Source organism: Pteronotus mesoamericanus, unplaced genomic scaffold, assembly GCF_021234165.1.
Source record: "Pteronotus mesoamericanus isolate MK-2021 breed Mesoamerican mustached bat unplaced genomic scaffold, CSHL_Meso_final contig_269, whole genome shotgun sequence".
Lineage (NCBI taxonomy): Eukaryota > Metazoa > Chordata > Mammalia > Chiroptera > Mormoopidae > Pteronotus > Pteronotus mesoamericanus.
Window position 1 is genome coordinate 4,606,467 of NW_026555114.1, and position 21,318 is coordinate 4,627,784.

A 21,318-nucleotide genomic window follows, 5' to 3' on the forward strand; every position below is an offset into this window, starting at 1 on the left:
TTATGGGTTTACTTTTTAAAGCATTTTCTTTTTATATAAAATTTTTATTGCACATTTGTTTTTCCTATTTCTTCATTTCCCCTCCACTTACCAAATTATCTCTTCTAAATGTATCTGCAAAGTGTTCATTAAATATTCTAGTATTAATTTAACTTGATGGAATTATCTCAAACAAATTTACCAGTACAATATTACAGTAGGAGTTATACCATAAGGTGGGAGTATATGTGTCTATACATATCTATCATTGGTGTTTGTGTGGGATGATGATTACAAGGCATTATTGCTATAGCTACTGCCTTCATCTCTAGCTTTCAAATAACAAAATCTAATTTGTTACTTGTTGATTGTTTAAATGTAGCCAGACACAAAGCATATGTTAAATACAATTGTTTAGTTATTAAGCAAGCATTTATCGAGCATGTACTATATATATTTCTATATCATTCTGCCTACTATGAAATATATTTTCTTTTTCTTAAAGCATATCAAACCATTTTAGTAAAAGAGGCCTGCTAGGACCTTGCTTTAAAATTATATAGTGTGTCATAAATATTGCCATAATGGTAACCAAATCACTCATCCAGCTGTTAAGGTTTCATTTGAATTTTGTTTTAATGTGAATAAAAGATTCATTGACATTGATCTTCTTTTCCTGTTACTCTTCTGCTTATCAGCTTAAGAAATATCATATAAGAACTTCCTTATTTAAAAAACAAACAAACAAACAAACAAACAAATTTGGGCTCTTGCCTGGTGGCTGAGTTGGCTGGAGCATTGTCCATGCATCAAAAGGTTGCGTGTTCGATTCCGCATCAGGGCATGTACCTAGAGACACGTGTGGGAAGCGGCCAATAGATATTTTTCTCTCACATTTATGTTTCTGTCTTTCCTCTCCCTCCCACCCCCTCTCTAAAATCAATTTTAAAAAACATACCTTCAGGTGAAGCTTAAACAAAAATAAAATGGAAGCTTTATTCTTTTGTTTCTTACTGTGGAAAACATTTGAAGTACAGAGATGCATAAGTCTGTGAGATGCACAGTGTCTTTACTTTGCATTAGTGAGGTTTTTCTTTATTGCCCAAGTTTAATTACTGCCCTTTAAAGCCATAAACAACAGGGAATTGAGGGAAAGCGGCAAAAATGAATAAGAAATGGAAAAATAAGCCTTTTAAGAAAGAATTAGATCTGTTTAGCTTTAAAAGGAGGAGGAGAGTACAATGTGACTAGCACTCACTCAATTGAGATCACTGGTTTCAAGGCCTGGCTCAGTGACTAGGTGAATCACTTTAAACAGGGCACTCTGTTAATCTGTAAAATGAGAGGAATTGACTAGTTTGATATAACAGACTTTTTAAAAAGACCAGCTAGTATTTTAGGCTTTGCAGGCCAATGGCCTCTCACAACGACTCAACTCTGTCGTAAATATATACTTAAACAAACAGGCTGGACTCTGTTCCAGTAAAATTTTACTTACAAAAATAGGCAGCAAGCCAGATTTCACCTACTGGCCCCTATTTGCTGACCTCTAGAGAGACTAGATGACCTTTAAGATTTCTTTCACATATGCATTCTCTGATAATACTTCGTTATCAACATCATAAAAAGGGATTGCAGTTCACTTATTATCTATGCTATATCAGTCATGGGCCAGCCCGGAGACAGAAACCATACAAGTATTTTAACAGAAAATTTGGCATTTAAAGAATTACCTAGATTTTAAATTACTGAAAAGGTAAAAGATAACCCAGGTATCACAGACATAGCAACTACAGGAAGCAGCTACCACCTCTGAGTCTATGGAACAGGAAAAGAGGTTGAGATTGTTAAACCAGAGAAGATTGGAGGAATGACCCCACAAAGTTGAAACTCAGATCTCTGTGAACTGGATCCTGCACAACTGAGGGTAATATTTCTGAGCTCCTAGGAAGGCTCTGCGCAGATGGGACCTCTGAGGACACCTTTTCCTTTTCTTTCTTTCTTTTTTTTTTTTTTTTTTTTTGGTAGCTACACACATATGGATAAAGAACCAAACCAAAAAAAAAAACAAAGAAAAACAGACTTTGGGAAAGCATGAGGGATTATATTAAACATAAGAAAGTACTAATTCATAGAACCATATTAGAATACAGTGGAAATGGTGTAAAGATCATTGTCCCTAGTGTTTTTAAATAAAAGATTAGGTAGTTATCTACTCTGGATAGTTTTAATTTCAGAATGCAGAGATCAAGGTTACCTTTATTCCTCTGATAATCTCTACCAACCCCTGGTGTGTAATGCAGCATTTGACTTCCCTTTCTTAGTTTAAGTTCTCTAAACTAGTTTTCAAAAACGTTTATTTCCCTGTAAAAACTATCTATAATTGGGTAAGCCTTTTGTCTGAGATTCCAGTAGACCCATGTAACCAAGCCAACTGCAATAATTGAAGGATGAGGGGAATATTTCTCTTGCACTTGTTCTCTCTATTTTTTTTTTCTCTTCTCCCTCCTCCCTTCTGTTTTGTCTATCTTTTTTTCTCTCTTTTTCATCTCATAGAGCACTATGTGACTTTTCTTGTGCCACTTTTCATAATTCACCTCATATTGTTCATATCTTATCTTGATTGGGGATATGGGCAGTAATACGTCATTGGATCTCAAATGCCAAGAATTGATTTCAGTTTGCTTCCTCTCTTTCATTTTAAATGGTCACCAGAGGTAAACTGGCAAGTAAGCTGGGATCAGGGATGGGGAGCATCAAGAACAGTGCCTAGCACATGGTGGACTCTCAGTAAATAACTGTCGTTGAATGACTGAACTGACCCCTTGCACACTATCTGATGTAGTTAGCAACAAATTGAAATAGTGGTTTAATTAATAATGTATAAGCTCTAAACGATTTGAGTTATGTTGTTGTTGCTGTTGTTGTTAAAAACTATGTTGTCTTCAGTGCTTCCTGTTGTTGATTTCTTCACTCTCTGGTTCATTTTGTGAGTGGACCCAACAGCTCTCAACATTCGTCAGTGCTGATCCCATTTTCCCCTATCTTCTGACATTTTCTCTCTTTTGTGACTGAATTAGGAGTTAAAGGATTTATATAGATGCACTGGGAGGTCATTACTTCACTATCTTCAGAGAGCAACAGAATGTTTTTGGAATTCATGAGCATTGGCATTTTCATAAATGCTATTTGGCAGTTCTCTGTCCATTGTCCCAGGTTCTCACCTTTCCAGTACGCATACACACACGAAAATTGTGTTTAGGATGTTTGTTTATATTTGATGCTTTCCATGAAGGAAAAATGTTGAAAATGTTTTCCTTACAGCTCAATATAATTTGAAATAGGTTTCTTCACTGATGATGTTTCTAATTCTATAAATGGAATTTGTGTCCCAAAAAGAAGCAAAAACTAATAATCTTTGTGGTCAGGTAATAATGTTCGCCAGCTTGTTGCTAGTATTCTCCATAGGCTCAGGCAGTTAATAGTGATGAAGGAGCTGAAGACAGCTCTTGACATGTTTCCCTGGCTCATGTTCTAAACACTGATGATTTTTTAGTTCAGCATCCTCTTGGTAAATGTACCTGCTGGAGTAAGCCCTGATTCCAAAGTTTGGGGAAAAACTTTTCAAAGTTCTGAAACTTAATATATTTTGACTAAACTCTTCTTTCTTCTCAGCCACAAGTTCTGCCCACTTGGAGGACCTTGCTTACCTGGATGAGCAGAGACATACACCTTTGAGAACTTCTCTTCGAATGCCAAGACAGAGCATGAGTGGTGCTCGCACACAACAGGATTTAAGAGGTTAGAACCACAGGATTGCTTTGCCTGGGGATGCCCAGGGGAAAATGGAAATGGGCAATATGCAAAGAGTTCCTTCCCCACCCCCCCCCCTCAGTTTCCACACTTATTTAAACCTCTCTTAAGAAATGAGCATGTAATCATAGAAGAAAAAGATAAATACAAGTACATTCCCCAAAGTCATTGTAATTACCTGCATTTGGAAGCATCGGCATTGATTCCTTGAAATTCTAAGAGAATACAAGTGGAAAGGGCTGGTATGGTGGCAGTAGGGGCAGTAACCTTTTTAAGGCCCTGGGTTTCTCGAGTGTTGACCAACTTCAACTCTAGCCATATTGCAATGTGAACTTGGTGCTGAAAAATGTGTTTTGCTAAAGACTTTATTTCATGTTCATACTAGTGGCCATTTCTAGCGACGTATAGTACTTCTAATATCCTAGAGTTTTAGCAGTGCTTCTCGTCCTGTCCTGGCATCAGCTAAACAACTTATCCTTTTCCCACTCAGGCACCAGTTTCTTTATTTTTGTGCATGCTGCATGTTTCTACACACAGAATCCTAATCTTTTGAGAGACTTTCATTTTGTTACAACCATGGTCTAGCTGAGAGACCATTATTGGTATCCATTATTGTTTGCTCAAAATGAACTGAACTATCTCTGATAGCCTTAACAGATGGTCTGCTTTCTCTAATATCTAGTAATCCATAGCTCTACTACATAAAGTATATTTTTAATTTTATTTTACAGATTATTGTCATCTTTCTTTTGTTCTCCTTCTCACCCCTTGTCCTGTGCCCCATTCTGATCTGTATAGTGCCTAATGCATACCTTTCACAGAAGGGGACTCATGCATGTCTGCTGTCCATTCTGAAAGTCATTATACTGACAGTTTTTCAATGATGGCTAAGCAACTGGGAGCATAAAATAGTTGACTGTATTGCTACAATCACCAAACCTCCCATCAACAATCGTGAGTTGATGGCCTTAGTTACAGTTTTAGTCTTAATTCTATACATCCTGCTTGCTGATTCTGCAGTTAGCCACATACTAGTTGTTTAATATGTACAGTTGTGTATTTCCTGCCCAGAAAGTGGTATTACGTCAAGTACTGCTTTAGTGATGGCAGGTTGATTATATCCAAAGCCTGAATAAATTTAGTCAAAAGACTAAATGATTTGTTCCAAGACCAGATGAATAGCCATAGTATAGATGATTGGACGCAACTATTGACTTATATAGACCTTCAAATTTGGTTAAAATCTGCCACATTGGCATCACCATGCATCTCATTTCTGTAAAACATACTGACATTGTTGATTTTATTTTCTGCTTGGCTAGTCGATGAATAATGGATTTTATAGTACATAGAAAACAAAATTAACAAACAGGCTTTAGCTGTGTGCTTTTGAAAACTCTTCACATTAGGTTCTATTATTGATACTTGATAGGACATTTCCAATTCTGGTACCTAAAGATTTGTGAGATCTTTGACAAATGCATTTTAGCAAGCTTGATGTTTACACACAGATGTCAGTTGTATCTAGAACACCACAGAAAACCTTTTCGATTGCATTGAGCTTCAGTCTAAACATTCAGTAAAACCAAAGTACATCCAAAGGCTTTTTCAAAGAATACCTAAATCTTTAAGAAGCTCTCTGCCTATATAAGGCATCCCAAACAAAGCTAATTTATAGCCCTTACAGATAGTGTCTATTGTTTACATTAATATTGAAGATGGAATTTGTCCATTAATAATGGTACTAGGATATTAGAGTTCCAGTTCCTTAAAGTTGTCTGTTCTTTTAAGAGGTTTAGCAATCTAAATGGTGAGTGCATGCCATTCCAGATGAGTGCTTTAACCCATAAGATATTGGATGTTTACTAAGAACTATTTCCCCTTTTAAAATAAGCATACTTTAATTTAGAACTTTGAGGCCATGGACAATAATTTTCCCTCAAAGAATAACATGTTACCTTGATTACTGTTTACAAATACACTCTATGGCTTATGATATGACTTAAAACACATTAACAAGACAGGAAAGCACACTTAGACAGACTTCCTTCATGTTTCCATAGGCCTGCTTGGCAAGCTCTTAAAACTGTGATCATTATATCTAAAACATTGCCCTTCATTATAGAAATGGAATCATACTGTTTTCCAAGCATCCTAGCATAATTTTTAAAAAAATATCTCACATGATGCTTTCTAATTTTGTTTAAAGGAACATACAAATTGAAGTTATTTTTCAGTTTTATATCTTTTTCTTTTTCTGGTTATGCTTTAAGTAAAACAACTTTATCCCAAAAAATAGTTAAATAGTGGTTGAAAACCTTTTATAGTATGTATTAAGATATATCTTTATACATTAGAGATATATCTTTCTATATTTTAAAATATTATCAAACAAGTCATGAAATAGTTTTTTAATCACAATTCTGGTTTTAAATGATCCTGGATCTGTATCCAGTTAGTATTATGTTATTGATTCCAAGTATAGAGATTATCTGAAATAATATTCCTTGAATACATGTCTAAAAGGTGGCAAGCATTTATTGGGTGCTTCATACAGGCAGTGTTGCACTGTTCTGTTTAGAGAAGTAATTTTCAAACATTTTTGATTCTGGGATCCCTTTGTACACTTAAAAAATTTAGGACCCTAAAAAGCTTATGTTTATATGAGTTATATCTATTGATATTTACCATATTAGAAATTAAAACTAAGAAATTTTTTAAGTATCTGTCCATTTTTTTAAAAACAATAGTAGACCCATAATGTGTTAACATCATGTAAACTCTGAAAAATTCCACTGTACACTATCAGAGGAGGAGAATGGAAAAAGACAAATTACGTTTTTGTCTTTTGGACTTGGTGGACCCTGAAAGTGTCTTGAAACCCCCCGGGGATCCTCACTTTTTAAGAACCACTGGGTCAGAGGATAAAATTGTAACTGAAGGTAAGTTTTATGCCCTTAGGGACCATACAACCTGTTTACAGAATGCAAGAAAGTGTAGTTTGGGAATTGGTTAGAAGTTGTTCATGAACATGGTTTAAGAGTACAGGCATAGTTTATTTAATAATTACCTTTATAGTAACTGCAATTGTTTTATCATAACGGTGGTATTTTGACTGCTGAAGCAGAAATTTCTGGGGTAACATCTGAGCTACAATTTGATTCTTCAAGTAAGGTATTGGCATTAACATTTGCTTCATTTGTAAAAATTTTTTTTTTTTTTTTTACTTCTTAAGACAGCTGTTTTGAGCAGCTGTTCTACCAAAATTGATGTTTCTAGAGACGTAGGCAAACAGTGGAGACAAGGTCACATAAGTGCACTGTCCAGATCCCATTGCAGCAAGTTACTGTTGTAGATTCCAAGCTGTCAGCCATCCAAGAGCTTGAGCTTTAATGGTAAATAGTTACAGAAGATTGTGTACTAGTGCAGAGTATTTAGCTGGCTAACCTTCCACAAGTGCCTTTTCTAGTCACAAAGCCTAATTTCCTTGACAGGTATTAATTTGAAATCTTATTAAAGTGTTTAACTTCAGTTTTTAAAATTATTTGGGGGTCCATTTTTTAAAACATCATCATCATTGTGTTAATATAGAGTTATGCTAGAAATTACCCACCTGAAACCTCTCACTCTTTCTGACCATCTTAATGGAATCTCTTACTCCGCAGAGGAAGACAAACTAATTTTGCTGCCTACTAGTAAAAGGAAGAAAGAGGTTGTTGGTTCTTATGGATAAATGTAATAAACCTTATGATAGCATATATGAAAGAAAGCAGGGAGAGTTAAAATATACAAAAAAAAAAGAGCATAATGACTTGAAAAGGAGCTACTTGGAATAAATTTAAAATAGATTATTAATGATAAGACTCTAACTTTCCTGATATTAAATTATAATTGCACTGTTCTGCTTGAAGAGCTCACACATTCCTATTTAAAACTTATTTATCAAAATATGTTAGTTTCCTTAGGACTTTTACTAAATCCCATTATATAAATGGCCATTCACAGAAGCTGGGTTTGGTTAAGAGCTGCTTTAATAGATACTAGGTTGGAGGGTGAATGCGCAAATCATAGTCTGACTCATTGGTGGGATTTATGTGAAATTCACCCTGCCACAGTTAACTTGGTTTTGTCAAAGCAAAAACTCAATTTTTATCAAATAAAATCAGTGCTTCACACCGTTTTTGAGTCCCTTACTTTCCAAAACAATGAATCCTTTATGAAGATGACTAAGATGCATGTCATGAAGTTAATACTCTCACAATAGCCCACTGAGTCACACATCCCTGAGGTTGCTTAGTCATCTTGATCATTGCCTGGCTGGCTCTCACATTTACAAGGGAATATTTCCTTCAGTATTTTCTAACTCATTGTTCATTGTTTTATTTTTACAAGATTAAAGTTCTTTCATTTTAGGTAAATTTAAAATCCAGAGATAAGGTTATGTGCACATAATTGCCTATATATAAACATTAGGTGGGTAGATTATAAGCTTTACTAACATGAGATTGATCCTCTCCCCTAGTCAACTCTTATGCAGAGCACCCTAAATTTGAAAATGCAGTACTCAAACTGAATGCCTTGGAATGTCTGCTAGAAAATAATTTATGCTTTTTGGAGTTGTCTGGCTGTGATTTTTTTTTTAAATAGATCACTACTTGTTAAAGTAGCTCCACCAAGGTGCGCACATCTGGTTTTTATATAAGACATCCTTATTTGGTAAACTATTTCCTAAATTCTGAAAACCCAATCAATAGCTAATATACAACAAAGTTCCGCCACAAGGCTGTAAACCACATAGTCTTCTAAAAGGCACATGTTGATCTCTTGCATTAAATAACACTAAAGAAAGACTGAAGTAACATGAGAGAAATTCTAAGTATAATATCTAATTTTGTAAGAATAAATCATGGGAAATACTTTTAATGCCTTAAGTGCAATAAAGAAAAATAACTAACCATTAAGTCATTTTGATGGTTTGATATAAATTAGATTTAAGGACTCAGTTTCCCAGTTAATTTTTCTGTCATTATTTTCTCCAAAAGTAACTAAATCTTATTAAAGTAGCCATAATGTCACTAAATTTACTTAGGTGACATTTTACAAAACATATTTGGATTCAGTAGGATGATCTAAGTTTTCCAATTTTATAGTATATAAAAGATTTTTTATGAGATAACTTCCCCAGATACTCATAAAATACAGAACTGCAAGATTTCCTTTGTAGGAGCATAGCTGTTTCATCACTGAGAGTTCACTTAAAGATGTTTAATCTTAAATTTCAAGTAATTAACCAGTTTTGGTGTGCCAGTAAAAATAAATCTTAGGTCTCACCTTCAAGGCCAATAATCTAATAGCACAAAATTATGTTGACATAGTTATATAATTATTTTATCAAATGTTTCATAATTTAAAAGCTTTACTGTTTTTGTATTTCCTCTGTAGTTTGTGGTATTAAATGTGAGGAAACGTAAAAAATGGCAGTATTTGGTAGAGTTGAATTTTCCCTATTTCTTTTACTGTTTTCCAAATATCTTTGTCCCCTTCCTGAAAATTCCACTCAGCAATGACTCCAAATTGTTCTAAAAAAAAAAAAATGTCCTGTAAGGCAAATGTCAGAAAGCTGGAATTCAGTGAGTCATTTTCAAACAGATATAAAAGTGATAGCTTGCATTTATTGGAGTGCTTATTCTTTATAGACATAGTGTTAAGAGCTTTACACGTGTTCTTATTTAATCCTTACAATCCTTTGATGTAAGTAGGGTAGTAAGAGAACTGGGACTTAAAGAGGTTAAATAACCTGCTTAAGGTTACATGTCTAGTAATCGGCAGTGCCAGGATTCATTTTATATCTGGCAGATTCCAGAGCCTGTGCTTTTGAACACCATCCTATACGATGTCATAGGCAATATACTATAAAAAGCAACAAGCAATATAATAATTACAATGCAATTGTTTGCTGTAGATACCCAGTACAATGGGGTGTTAGGGATGGGAAACAGAGTTGCATATAAAAACTAATTGCCAGATGGCTGTTTTTTTAGCAGGAGCTATGATCAGAGGGGCCACCACAGTGATTCAATGGTCCAAAACAGCTCCTAGTTTTTTATTTCTATTAATAATCCCCCAATTTTATTCTCATTCAGATTTTAAGTCCTGGATTATTTTAGAATTATCTAAGATTATCTTCTCTTGATTATCTTCTATATCCAGTTAGTTATATCACCCTGAGGGTTCTACTCTCAGAATGTCTGACGTTGTTCCTTGTTATCCATTCTCAGTACAGTTAATTAGCTTGTTTCCCTACTTTGATCTTTCCATATTTTAATCAAGTTAATGCCAGATTGCCCAATTAATCTTTCTAAAATGTGATAATGTCATTTCTCTGTCTTACAGTTACCGTTACTATCATTCTTGTCTAGTACTGAATCTAGAAAAATAAAAATGTAGTTTTGGACAAGACAGGTTATGGTTTGTTACTACCTTTAAAATTAACTCTGATATTTAAGAAAAGCTAAAGAATTTTTTTTAAATGGACACTGCCCTGGCAGGATGGCTCAGTTGGTTGGAGCATTGTCCCATATACCAAAAGGTTGCAGGTTTATTTCCCATTAAGGGCACATACCTTCGTTGCAGGTTCAGTCCTCGGTCAGGGAACATACAGGAGGCAGCCAATTGATGTTTCTCACATCAATGTTTCTCTCTCCCTTGCTCTCTCTCTCTCTCTCAAAGTCAACAAAAATATATATTTGGTGAGGATTAAAAAGTAATAATGAAAATAAAAAAAATAAAAATGAACACTGCCAGATTGATGATGAAATAGAACATAGATGAACAAGAACTAAAGGAAAAGATATACTAACATAATGTATGAGAAAGCGCCTAGACAATGCTTAACAAATTTTATTAATTCATCCAAAAACAGACTAAAATCACTTTTAAGCCAGTTGAAAATTAACACAATAAATTATATAATAAGGTCTTCTTCCATATGGAGTCACTGACAGCAACTCAGTGTCTTCAGCTGTGTTATCTGAACCACAACAGGGGAGACAAGTAGAAATAAGAAAGAAGTGAGAAATAAATATGTTAAATTACATTCAAGATAAGGAGGAAAAGTTTCATTTTACTGTGAAAGCTACCTAGAACCCAAAAGTAAAGGAGTTATAATGGAAAGAAATTACTTTTTCATCCATATTTTAAAGTACTTAAAAAGAGAGTAAAAAAGGCAGCCTATAGAATGAAACAAAATATTTGCAAACTACATAACTGGTGAGTTAATATCTGAAATTTATACAAAACTCCTACAACTCAATAACAAAAAAAAAACCTTGATTAATAAATAGGCAAAGGACATAAATCAACATTTCTCCAAAGAAAACATACAGTTGACCAACAGGTATATGAAAAGATACTCAACATTAATAATCATCAGGGAAATACAAATGAAACCAGCAATGAGATATCACCTTACAACTGCTAGAATGGTCATTATCAAAAAATATATAAATGTGTGTGTGTGTGTGTGTGTGTGTGTGTATTAAATGTTGACAAGGACATGGAAAAACTGGAACTCTTGTGCACTGTTACTAGGAACGTAAAATGGCACAGCTGCCATACAAAACAATATGGTAGTTCCTTAAGTAATTAAAACAAGACCTACCGTATGATCCAGCAATTCCACATCTAGGAATTTATCCAAAAGAACTGAAATCAGGATTTTAAGAAATGTTTGCACTCCCTTGTTAATTGCAGCATTATTCAAAATAGTGAAGAGGTGGGAACAACCTAAGCATCCACTGATGAATGAATGGATACAGTGTGGCATATTCCTATAATGGAATATTATTCAGCCATAAAAAAAGGAGGGAAATGCTGTCATATGCTATAACATAGATAAGCCTTGAGGATATTATGCTAAATGAAATAAGCTAGTCACAGAAGCACATAACGATTCTGCTTATTTAAAGTATCTAAAGTAGTCACACTAATTGAAGCACAAAGCACAATGGCAGTTACCAGGGCCTGAGGGGAGAGGAAAATGGAGAGTTGCTGTTCATTGGATGTAAAGTGTCCTTTATGCAAGATGAAACAGTTCTAGAAATCTGTACAACATTGTGCATATCATTGATTATCTCCTGTACTTGTCTGCTATCACATATCTTCTTTGATGAAGTATCTCTTCAGATATTTTGTCTACTTTTTTATTTGGTTGTTTGTTACTGAGTTTTGAGAATTTGTTACATAGTTTGTATGCAAGTCCTATATCAGATATGTGCTTTGCAAATATTTTTTCCCAGTTAATAGTTTGTCTTTTCATTCTCTTAAGTGTCTTGAAGAGCAGAAGTTTCTAGAAATCCAATTTATAAATTATTATCTCTGATGGATTATATTTTCTTCTAGAAATCTTGCAGTTTTAGGTTTCACATTTAGGTGTATGATTGATTTTGAGTTAATTTTCATATATGGTACCTGATCGGAATCAAAAGTTTTTTGTTTTTGTTTTTTGGCATATTGTTCCAACATCATTGTCAAGATTATTCTTCCTCCACAGAATTCCTTTCCCAAAAGTCATTCATGCATACATGTATGGATCTGTTTCTGGACTATTTCTGTTCCATCCATGTATTTGTCTATCTTCTACCACACCCTCTTGATTACTGTAGGTTTATAATTAATCTCGAAATCAGGTCTTGTTAATCCTCCAATGTTCTTTTCTAGAGTTGTTTTGGCTATTCTAGGTTCTTTGTATTTTCATGTGAAACCTTGTGAATTTCTACTCAAAAGCCCTGCTGGAATTTTAATGGGGCCTGCAATGGATTTATAGATCAATTTGGGGAAAGTTGACTTCTTATCCATATTGAATCTTACAATCCATGAACATAATATATCTCTTCATTCATAGAGGTCTTCCTTAGTTTCCCTTAGCAATATTTTATAATTCCCAATATACAGGTATTGGAAATATTTCATCATATTTATCCTTTCATGTTTTATGTTTCTTATGCTGTTATAAATAGTTTTGTTTTCATCCTAATTTCTAATTGTCCATTGCTACTAGTATATAGCAGTACAATTAATTTTTGTATATTGCTCTTATAACATGAAACCTTGTTAAATCTACTTATTACTTCTAGTGGCTTTTTCATAAAGTCCATGGGATTCTCTACATAGATGATCATGTTGTCTGTAAATAAAGATTGTTTTACTTCGTCGTCCTTTTCTTGCCTTATTGCTCTAACTAGAACTGGTACAATGTTGGATAGAAGTGAAAAAAAAGCCTTTTATTGTCTTATTCATCTGTGGGGAAAAACAGTCCTTTACCATTAGATTTGTTAGTGATAAGTTTTCAAGTTGAGGAAGTTCCCTGCTATTGTTAGTTTGCTGAGAGTTTTGGGGTTTTTTTCCAAATAATAGTTTATGGTGGATTTTGTCAAATGGCTTTCTATATTGTTAGAAATAATAATATAATTTTCTTTTTTACTTTATTAATATTGTGAATTATATTGATTTTTCTAATGTTAAACCAGCTTTGCATTTCTAGTATAAAATCCACTTGGCCATGATTTTTTTTTTTTTTTTTTTTTTTGTACATTGGGTTCCGTTTATTACAGTTTTATATAATTTTTGCATCTGTGTTCATGAGATAGCGGTTTGTAGTTTTCTTGTAATGTCTTTGTATGGTTTTAATACCATGGTAATGACAAAGTTTTCCCCCCACTTCAGTTTTTTAAAGAATTTCTATAAATTTGATATTACCTCTTCTTTTAAATGATTGGTAGAGCCATGGCTGGTGTGGCTTAGTTGGTTGGGTGTTGTCCTGCAAACCAAAATGTCGTAGGTTTAATTCCTGATCAAGGCACATGCCTGGGTTGTGGGTTCATTCACCTGTCAGGGTGCATACTGGAGGTAACCAATTGATATTTCTCTTAACATGGATATTTCTCTCCCTGTCTTTCTCCCTCCCTTCCCCTTTCTCTAGAATCAATAAAAGGAAAAAAATAAATGATTGGTAGAATTTGTTCATGAAGCCATCAGGGTCTGAAGTTTTCTTAATGGAAAGGTTTTAACTACCAGTTCAATTACTTTAGTAGATAGAAGGCTCTTTGGATTATGTGTTTCCTTTTTAGTGAGCTTTGGTAGTTTGTGTCTTTCAAGAAATTTGTTTTATCTAACCAGTCAAATTTATTGGCATAAAATTGTTTGTAATATTATGTTGCTGTTTTAATAATCTGTAGTCATGTAATCACTCTCATTCTTGATTCTCTTCTCATTAATATTTTGTCTCCTTTGTTTTTCTGATTAATCTTCTTAAAGGTTTGTCATTCTTACTGATCTTATGATATCTTTATCTTTATTGATTTTTTCTGTTTTCCTGATTACTACTTTGTTTATTCTCACCCTGATTTTTATTATTTTCTTTTTTTAAATTTTGTTTTCAATTACCATTTACATTCCATATTATTTGGTGTTAGTTACTTTCTTTGGCTTTCTTTGGGCTACTTTTCTTTGTTTTCTAATTTGCTAAGGCAAAAGATGAGGTCACTGATACATAGGCATTTTAATGCTATTCATTTCCCTCTGAGTACTGCTTTAGCTACATTTCACAGATTTTTTTTATTTTCATTTTTATTCAGTTCAAAATACTAATTTGCTTTGTTTTCTTCTTTGACTCAGATATTTCTGAGAAATTTCTGCTATTGATTTCTAATTTAGTTCTATTCCAAGTATGTCCAAGAGCATACTTTGTACAGCATGAATCCTTTTAAATTTATTCAGAATTTTTTATGAGCCAAATTATGGTCTGTCTTAATAAATGTCTTATATACAACTGAAAAGAATCTGCAGTTTATGGGTAGGCAGTTCTAGAAATATCAAATAGGTCAAGTCAGTTGATTGATTGTTCAAGGCTTCTATATATTCCTGATTTTCTACTTGTTTTCTCAGTTATTGAAATAGCGATATTGGAATCTATGATGATAATTGTGGATTTCTCTATATCTCCTTGCAGTTTTTGCTTCATGTATGTAGAGCTCTGTTATTGGGTGCATAAATGTTTAGCATTGTTATTACATCTTCTGTATGAATTGACTCATCAGTCATTTTGAAATGGTCTACTTTATCCTTAATGATTTTCTTTTCTTTGAAATCTACTTTGTCTTATATTAATATGACCACTCCAGCTTTCTATTGATTTGTATTAGCATGGTGACTTTTAACCTACTTGTATATTTATATTTAAAGTGGGTTTCCTATAGGCAACAGATAGTTGGGTATGTTTTTTATCTAATCTTTTAATTGAAATATTTATAACATTTGCATTTATTTGAATTTTTATTTGGGTATTTTTCAGTCTTTCATTTTGATAAATTGCTTTCCATTTTTCTTGCATTTCCCTTATCCCATTTTTCAAGTTGAGTATTTTTATGAGTCTATATTTTGTTCTTAGTTAATTAGCTAGTCTCCTTGTGTTGGTTTGGGTACATGATTGCTTTATTATTTTTGGTATATAAGTTTATTTTATTACAGTGTACCCTCAAGTTATACCATTTTATATAGAGCATAAGGCTTTTAGAATGCTTCTGTTAGGGGTGTCCCCCGGGTTTAATGCTTCACTAGGAGGACTCACAGTACTCAGGATATAGTTATTCCCATAGCTGTGCTTTATTGTAGTAAAAGGACACAAAACCAAATCAGCAAAGAGAAAAGATACCAGGGGCATAGTCTGGTAAAAACCAGACACAGCTTCCAAGTATCCTGTCTCAGTGAAGTCACACAGCATGCACTTAATTCCTCCAGCCTTGACTGTGACAACACATGTAAAATGTTGTCTACCCGGAAAGCTCATTAGAGATTTAGTGCCCAAGATTTTTATTGTGGTCTGGTTGTATAGATCTCCTTGCCTAAAATATACCAAAATTCCAGATGGCCAAAAAAAAAGCAGGTGCTTGGCATAAACTGTATTGTTTGTACAAACAACTGAGGCACAGTGATTCACTCCTATTAATTCTGGGAATGGTGGGAATCCTCTTGAAATTCGCAGTCTCAGTCTTCAGGTAAGGGCCAGCCTTGCAAGCCGGGTCTATTATGGTAGCAGGCTGAAGACTGTTGTGTGGCCCTGGATGGTGTGGCTCAGTGGACTGAATGCAGATCTGCAAACCAAAGGGTCGCTGGTTCAATTCCCAGTCAGGGTACATGCCTGGATTGCGGGCCAGGCCCCCAGTAGGGGGCGCACGAGAGGCGACCCCACATTGATGTTTCTCTCCTCTTTCTCCCCCCTTTCCCCTCTGTCTAGAAATAAATAAATGAAATTTTTTTTTAAAAAGACTGTATATGAACTCTTCCTCACATAGTCTGTTTTTCTCTCCTCCCAACCTTTATGTTATTGTTGTTGATATTTTACTTACATAAATGTTGTAAACCCTGCCATATAAAATCTTTTAAAGATTTTTGTAAATAAGAAAAAATGTTATATATCAATCCAGGTAGTCACCATTTCTGGTGCAGTTCATTTCTGTGTGTTAATCCATGTTTAAATCTAATGTCACTTTTCTTCTGCCTGAAGGACTTTTTTTTTTTAACATTTCTTGTATTGTGGACCTGTTGGTGATAAAGACTTTTTCAGACATATAAAAGCTGAAAAAATTTCATCACTATTTTTGAAAGACATTTTCACTGAGTATAGAACTCTGGGTTGACAGGTTTTCCTTTTCATAATTTAAAGTTGCAGTTGTACTGCCTTCTCATTTACATTGTTTCTGAAAAGAAATCTGTCATCTTAATTTTTGTTCGTCTGTACTTAATGTGTCTTTTTCTGGGTGCTTTTAAGATTTTTATATTTATCACTTGTTTTGAGCAATTTAATTACGATGTACCTTGGTGTTACTTTCTTAATATATCTTGTGCTTGGGGCTCATTGAGCTTCTTGCATCAGTGAGCTTATAGTTTCCTCAAATTCACAAATACCATAGCTTTCCATTATTTCTTTAAATATATTTTCTGTGCCTCCACCTTCAGGGACGTCAATTACTCCTGTATTTGGCCACCTGGAGTTGTCCCACAGTTTGCTGGTGTTCTTTTTATTTTAGAGGATTCTTTTCTCTCTTATGTGTTTGATTTTGGATAGTTTTTATTCCTATCTCTTTGAGGAAGGTCATCTTCAGTAATGTCAAATTGTCGCTAATGCCATGTAGTATGTTTTTCATTTCTGATGTTGTAATTTTTTTCTCTAGAAGTTAAATTTAAGTCTTTTTTATCTTCTGTGTCCATACTTTGGAACCTGTAGAATATATTTCTCTGCCAGTTTTGGTTCAGTTTCAATTGATTGATTTTTTTCTAATTATGGTTGATATTTTGCTGCTTCTTTGCATGCCTGAAAATCTTTGTTTGGATACCAGGCATTGTGAATTCTACCTCATTGGGTGTTGGATATTTTTGTATCCCTATAAATATTATTCATCTTATGTCTGGAATATTAAGTTATTTGTAGACAGTATGATTAATTTTGCATCTTTAAAATTTGTTGATTAAGACCAGAACAATATTTATTACAGGTCTCATTATTCTATATTACTGAGACAAAGCCTTTCTCGATATTCAACCCACTGTCCTGTAAATTGTGAGGCCCCATTGATATAAGCACTGAACACTCTTCTCTCTAATCTTCTTGGATAGGTCTTTTCCTTGTCTTGGGTGGTTTTCTTATAAACATGTGCTAATCAGTACTTTGTTAATTACTCAAGGGTTATGCTCTGCAGCTCTTCAGAATTGTTTTTGTACAGCTCTCTTCTTCCCAGTACTCTGCCCTTTTAACAGCTGCTGTCTTGGTCTCCCTGGATTCTCAGCTCCATCTCCTCAACTAAGGGAGTCAGCCAGAATCTAACTGGCTCTCCTTTCCCATATCATGGCCACCTGGAAATTTGCTGAAGGTAATAAGTGGGCATAGAGTTTGTCTCATTTGTTTTTCATCTCTCAGGGATCTCTTATTTTTCATTGCCTATGTCTAGTATGTTCAAAACCTTTATTTCATATATTTTGTTCAGAGGTTTGTTTGTTTTGGTGGTGTTTTAGGTGGAAGGGTAAATCTTGTTTTTTTATCTTGGCCAGAAGTGAAAATTCATGTCAGATTTTTAAGAAGAAAATTAATAGGTGAAGTGACCAGATCATAAATCCATTTCTAATTAAAAAATGACTGTCTTAGTAGTTAGAATTATGTTCTCTATGAGCTAAAATACATATTGTACCTATAGAAATGAAGAATTAAATATGGTCATTTTTTTCACAACAATAAATTTCACATTAATAAGACCTTAGTTACCCAAATGAATGTACATGGGTCCAGCCTTCTCAGTAACTTTTTTTTTTTTAAAGACTATTTTTCCTTTTTTAGAGAAAAGTATCCTGCTCTCTCTGGACACTTTATCTAAGGCATATTTCCTCTTTTCTGCCAACTTCCTGTGGTCATGCTCTTCTTTGTTGGTGCGTTGGCCAGCATCTAGGCCTTGCTTATGATATGCACAGAGCTGGGGAAAAAATAACAGTTTTTCTGTCTGGTTATTTCATGTTTATGACAGTAGCCTTTAAACAAGGCTATACCCCTGAAATGTGGCTGACAAATTTGGTATTTCCTTTTATTATCTTAGTACAGAGCAGTGATTTCAAAGACCTGGATTTTCATCCTATAACTTACTCCCCCAAACCTTCCTGTTCTAATAAAATGAAGTCTATCCATACTTTACCGCAGTTGACAATGGAAAGCATATATTCACTGTTTCATTCATGAGTTCATTTATTAAGTGTTATTGAATATACATTCCATATGACAAGAATTGTAGTAGTGAATAGGGAGTTAATAGTTTGAGTGATTGTGGTAGGGTGAGTTGATACAAAGATAGAAGTATAGGGGTTGACATGATCATGTCAGATACATATATTTCCTGGCTGTTTACATGAGATAACCTAGGAATGGCAATATTTTAGGGATGGGCAGAAGAGGAAGAATCATTAAAGATACATCAGGAGGAGAGGACCAAAAAGAGAACTAGAAGAAAGTGTCGTCTTAAGCCCAAGAAAGGAATGTATTTCAAAAAGTGGGAGATATTTAAGTGTTAAATACAGAAGAATGGTTAAGTAGTATGAAGACTGAAGATAAATTATTGGACTTAACATTTAGAACATCTTTAGTGACTAACCAAAACAATTTCAGAAGAGCAAAATGGGAGGACGTCAGGCTAGAATGAGTTATTGCTATGGAAGCTAAGATAGCAAGCATGGCTCTTTCAAAATGATGGGTAATGAAAGGAAGAATATGATAAGTCAGAAGCCTCAAAGGGAAGAGAGCTCAGAGTCAATATATATGAGGGGGGACCCAAATAAAACGGGATTATCTTCTGGAGGGGGACCCCTTATAGTACAGGCTTCCCTCACTAGGTGAGTCTTCTAGGAACCCATCTGTATCAGTGTGACCCATTTCATGATGGGTGATTTGTGAGCACACCTGCCCACACCATGCTAAGTGTTGAGCAGTTTTTGACCAAAAACAGCATGACCCCCATGCCCCACCCTTCTATTCACCTGATTACACTCAGAGTGACTCTTTTTTTGTTTCCCTGGATGAAAAATATCCTCAAAGGGAGACATCTTGCCAATGTGGAAGGGTTGAAACAAAAAAACAGCAGAAGCACTAAAAGGCATTGAAATCGATGAGGTCAAAAACTGTTGTGAGCAATGGAAAAAAGTCTTGATAGGTGTGTTGCATCAAAAAGTTTAAACATGTAAGAATAAATACACAGTTTTTTATAAATAAATTCTGGGGGGTTTTGGGTCCCCCCGCCCCAAATGTTCTCAATATTCCTTTTGTTTTATCTGTGTGTTGGAGGCTGGTGATTATGGTTGCACTGGTGTCCTTTTTGGCTTGATAGTGTGGCTAGTGATAGCAGCTAACAGTTAACAATCAAACACTGTCCTAGGCCCATTACAGGTATGAACTCATTTAATCTTCACAGAATCATTGTTATCCCTTATTTTAAAATAAGGAAAACTGAGATATTGAGAACATAAGTAACTATCCTAAGGTCACACAGCTAGTAAGAAATAAGATACAAACTGAGGCATCTGGCTCTGAGTCCACAGTTTTACCCCCTTTACAGTATGTTTCCCTGCTGACCCATAAAGTGATTCTGCTTTATTTAATCTCTTTTTTAACAGAAGTTATCTGGAATGACCATATCTCAGACTGTTATCTTTAGATTGTTCTTTAGGTCCTGCTTCAAATTGCTTTACATTCTTCAAAAACTCATTTCCAGAGGCAGGAATAACTGCCTACTCTAGTCATGTTCCGGAATACCAAGAATAAACAACAGACACTACAGAATCTGACTTGGGTAAATGGGAGAATGAGCCTTCTGGAAATTCAGTAGACATATGGTTTAAGTATTTCATAAGGAAAAAAATAAGCTTTTTTATTTTACTCATCTTTAGTGCTAATGTGATACCAGGCTTTGTCTGAAGCACATGTGTTTTTCTTCTGTGTTGAGAATAGCACGTGTGACATGAACCCTAAAAAAGTTATCTTTTGTTCTGAGGAGCAGAGGTGCTTCCAAGGCTAGACTCTACAGTCATTATGGAAGAATGTGAGGAAATACAACTCTGCTCCTGTTTGCACTTGGCTGTATTACACACAACCCTTTCTCCTGCCAGTCCTGTGACTGACTTCTTTTAAGATGATTCACGGTTGTTTCCCATGAGTAAATATGTTTTAGACTAAATCCAGTTAGAGCTCTTTTACCCCACTTCCCCTTTTCCTCTTACTGCAGCTGTTTATATTTGCATTTGAGCAAGCTGATCTGTTAGCCTTAATGCACTTTTGTTTTTTAAATGTTTACTCTTTGCCTTAGTTAATAAAGGTCAGTTTTCTCTATAAGCCTAGATACGTAATTATACTTATTGAACTCTCACAGAGATTGTTTCCTAGAGAATTCATTTGTCTGCTGTGAGCCTAATTTGCGCTGAAGAGATACACAAGCTGATCTGAGCCTGGAGTGCTTATTAAATCCCTTTTTAAAACTGCTTTCCAAAGTCTGTCTTATTTGTGTGCCCTATTGTAAATGTTTTTCCTTTTCCTACTTTTCCCTTCAACATTGTGTTAGGAAAAATTTCACATGTACAAAATAATAAAAGGATTTTGCAATAAACACTCATATACCCACCACCCTGATTATATCATTAACATTTTACTATATTGTCACATGTCTATCCATCTACCCATGTCTTCATCCACCCATTATTTTTTACAAATTTTGAAGTAAATTATAATATATTTTATTGGCATGTTTTGAGAAGGATGGCATGGTCTTCCTGCTCTGTTGCTATCCTGGGACTACCACTTCTTCAGCTCCAGGGGTAAGAAAGCTACGTCTCTTATTAAATGGTATGGATCAGCTCATCTTTTTCCCTTAGCTCAGCTTTGTTGCAGTGGTAATTTCTCACTGGATTGTTTCACTGGTTTCTGTCTTAGAAAAATCTCTTGGA

At 34.5% G+C, this 21,318-nt stretch overlaps 1 protein-coding gene across 1 annotated transcript in view; it reads left to right on the plus strand.

The window, feature by feature from the left end:
- Positions 1-21,318, plus strand: part of TANC2 (tetratricopeptide repeat, ankyrin repeat and coiled-coil containing 2) — a 288,620-nt gene that overhangs the window by 185,789 nt on the left and 81,513 nt on the right. The window contains exon 9 of the mRNA XM_054574907.1: positions 3,655-3,780. Coding sequence (XP_054430882.1) covers positions 3,655-3,780 — 126 coding nt within the window. The remainder of the gene's footprint in view (positions 1-3,654; positions 3,781-21,318) is intronic.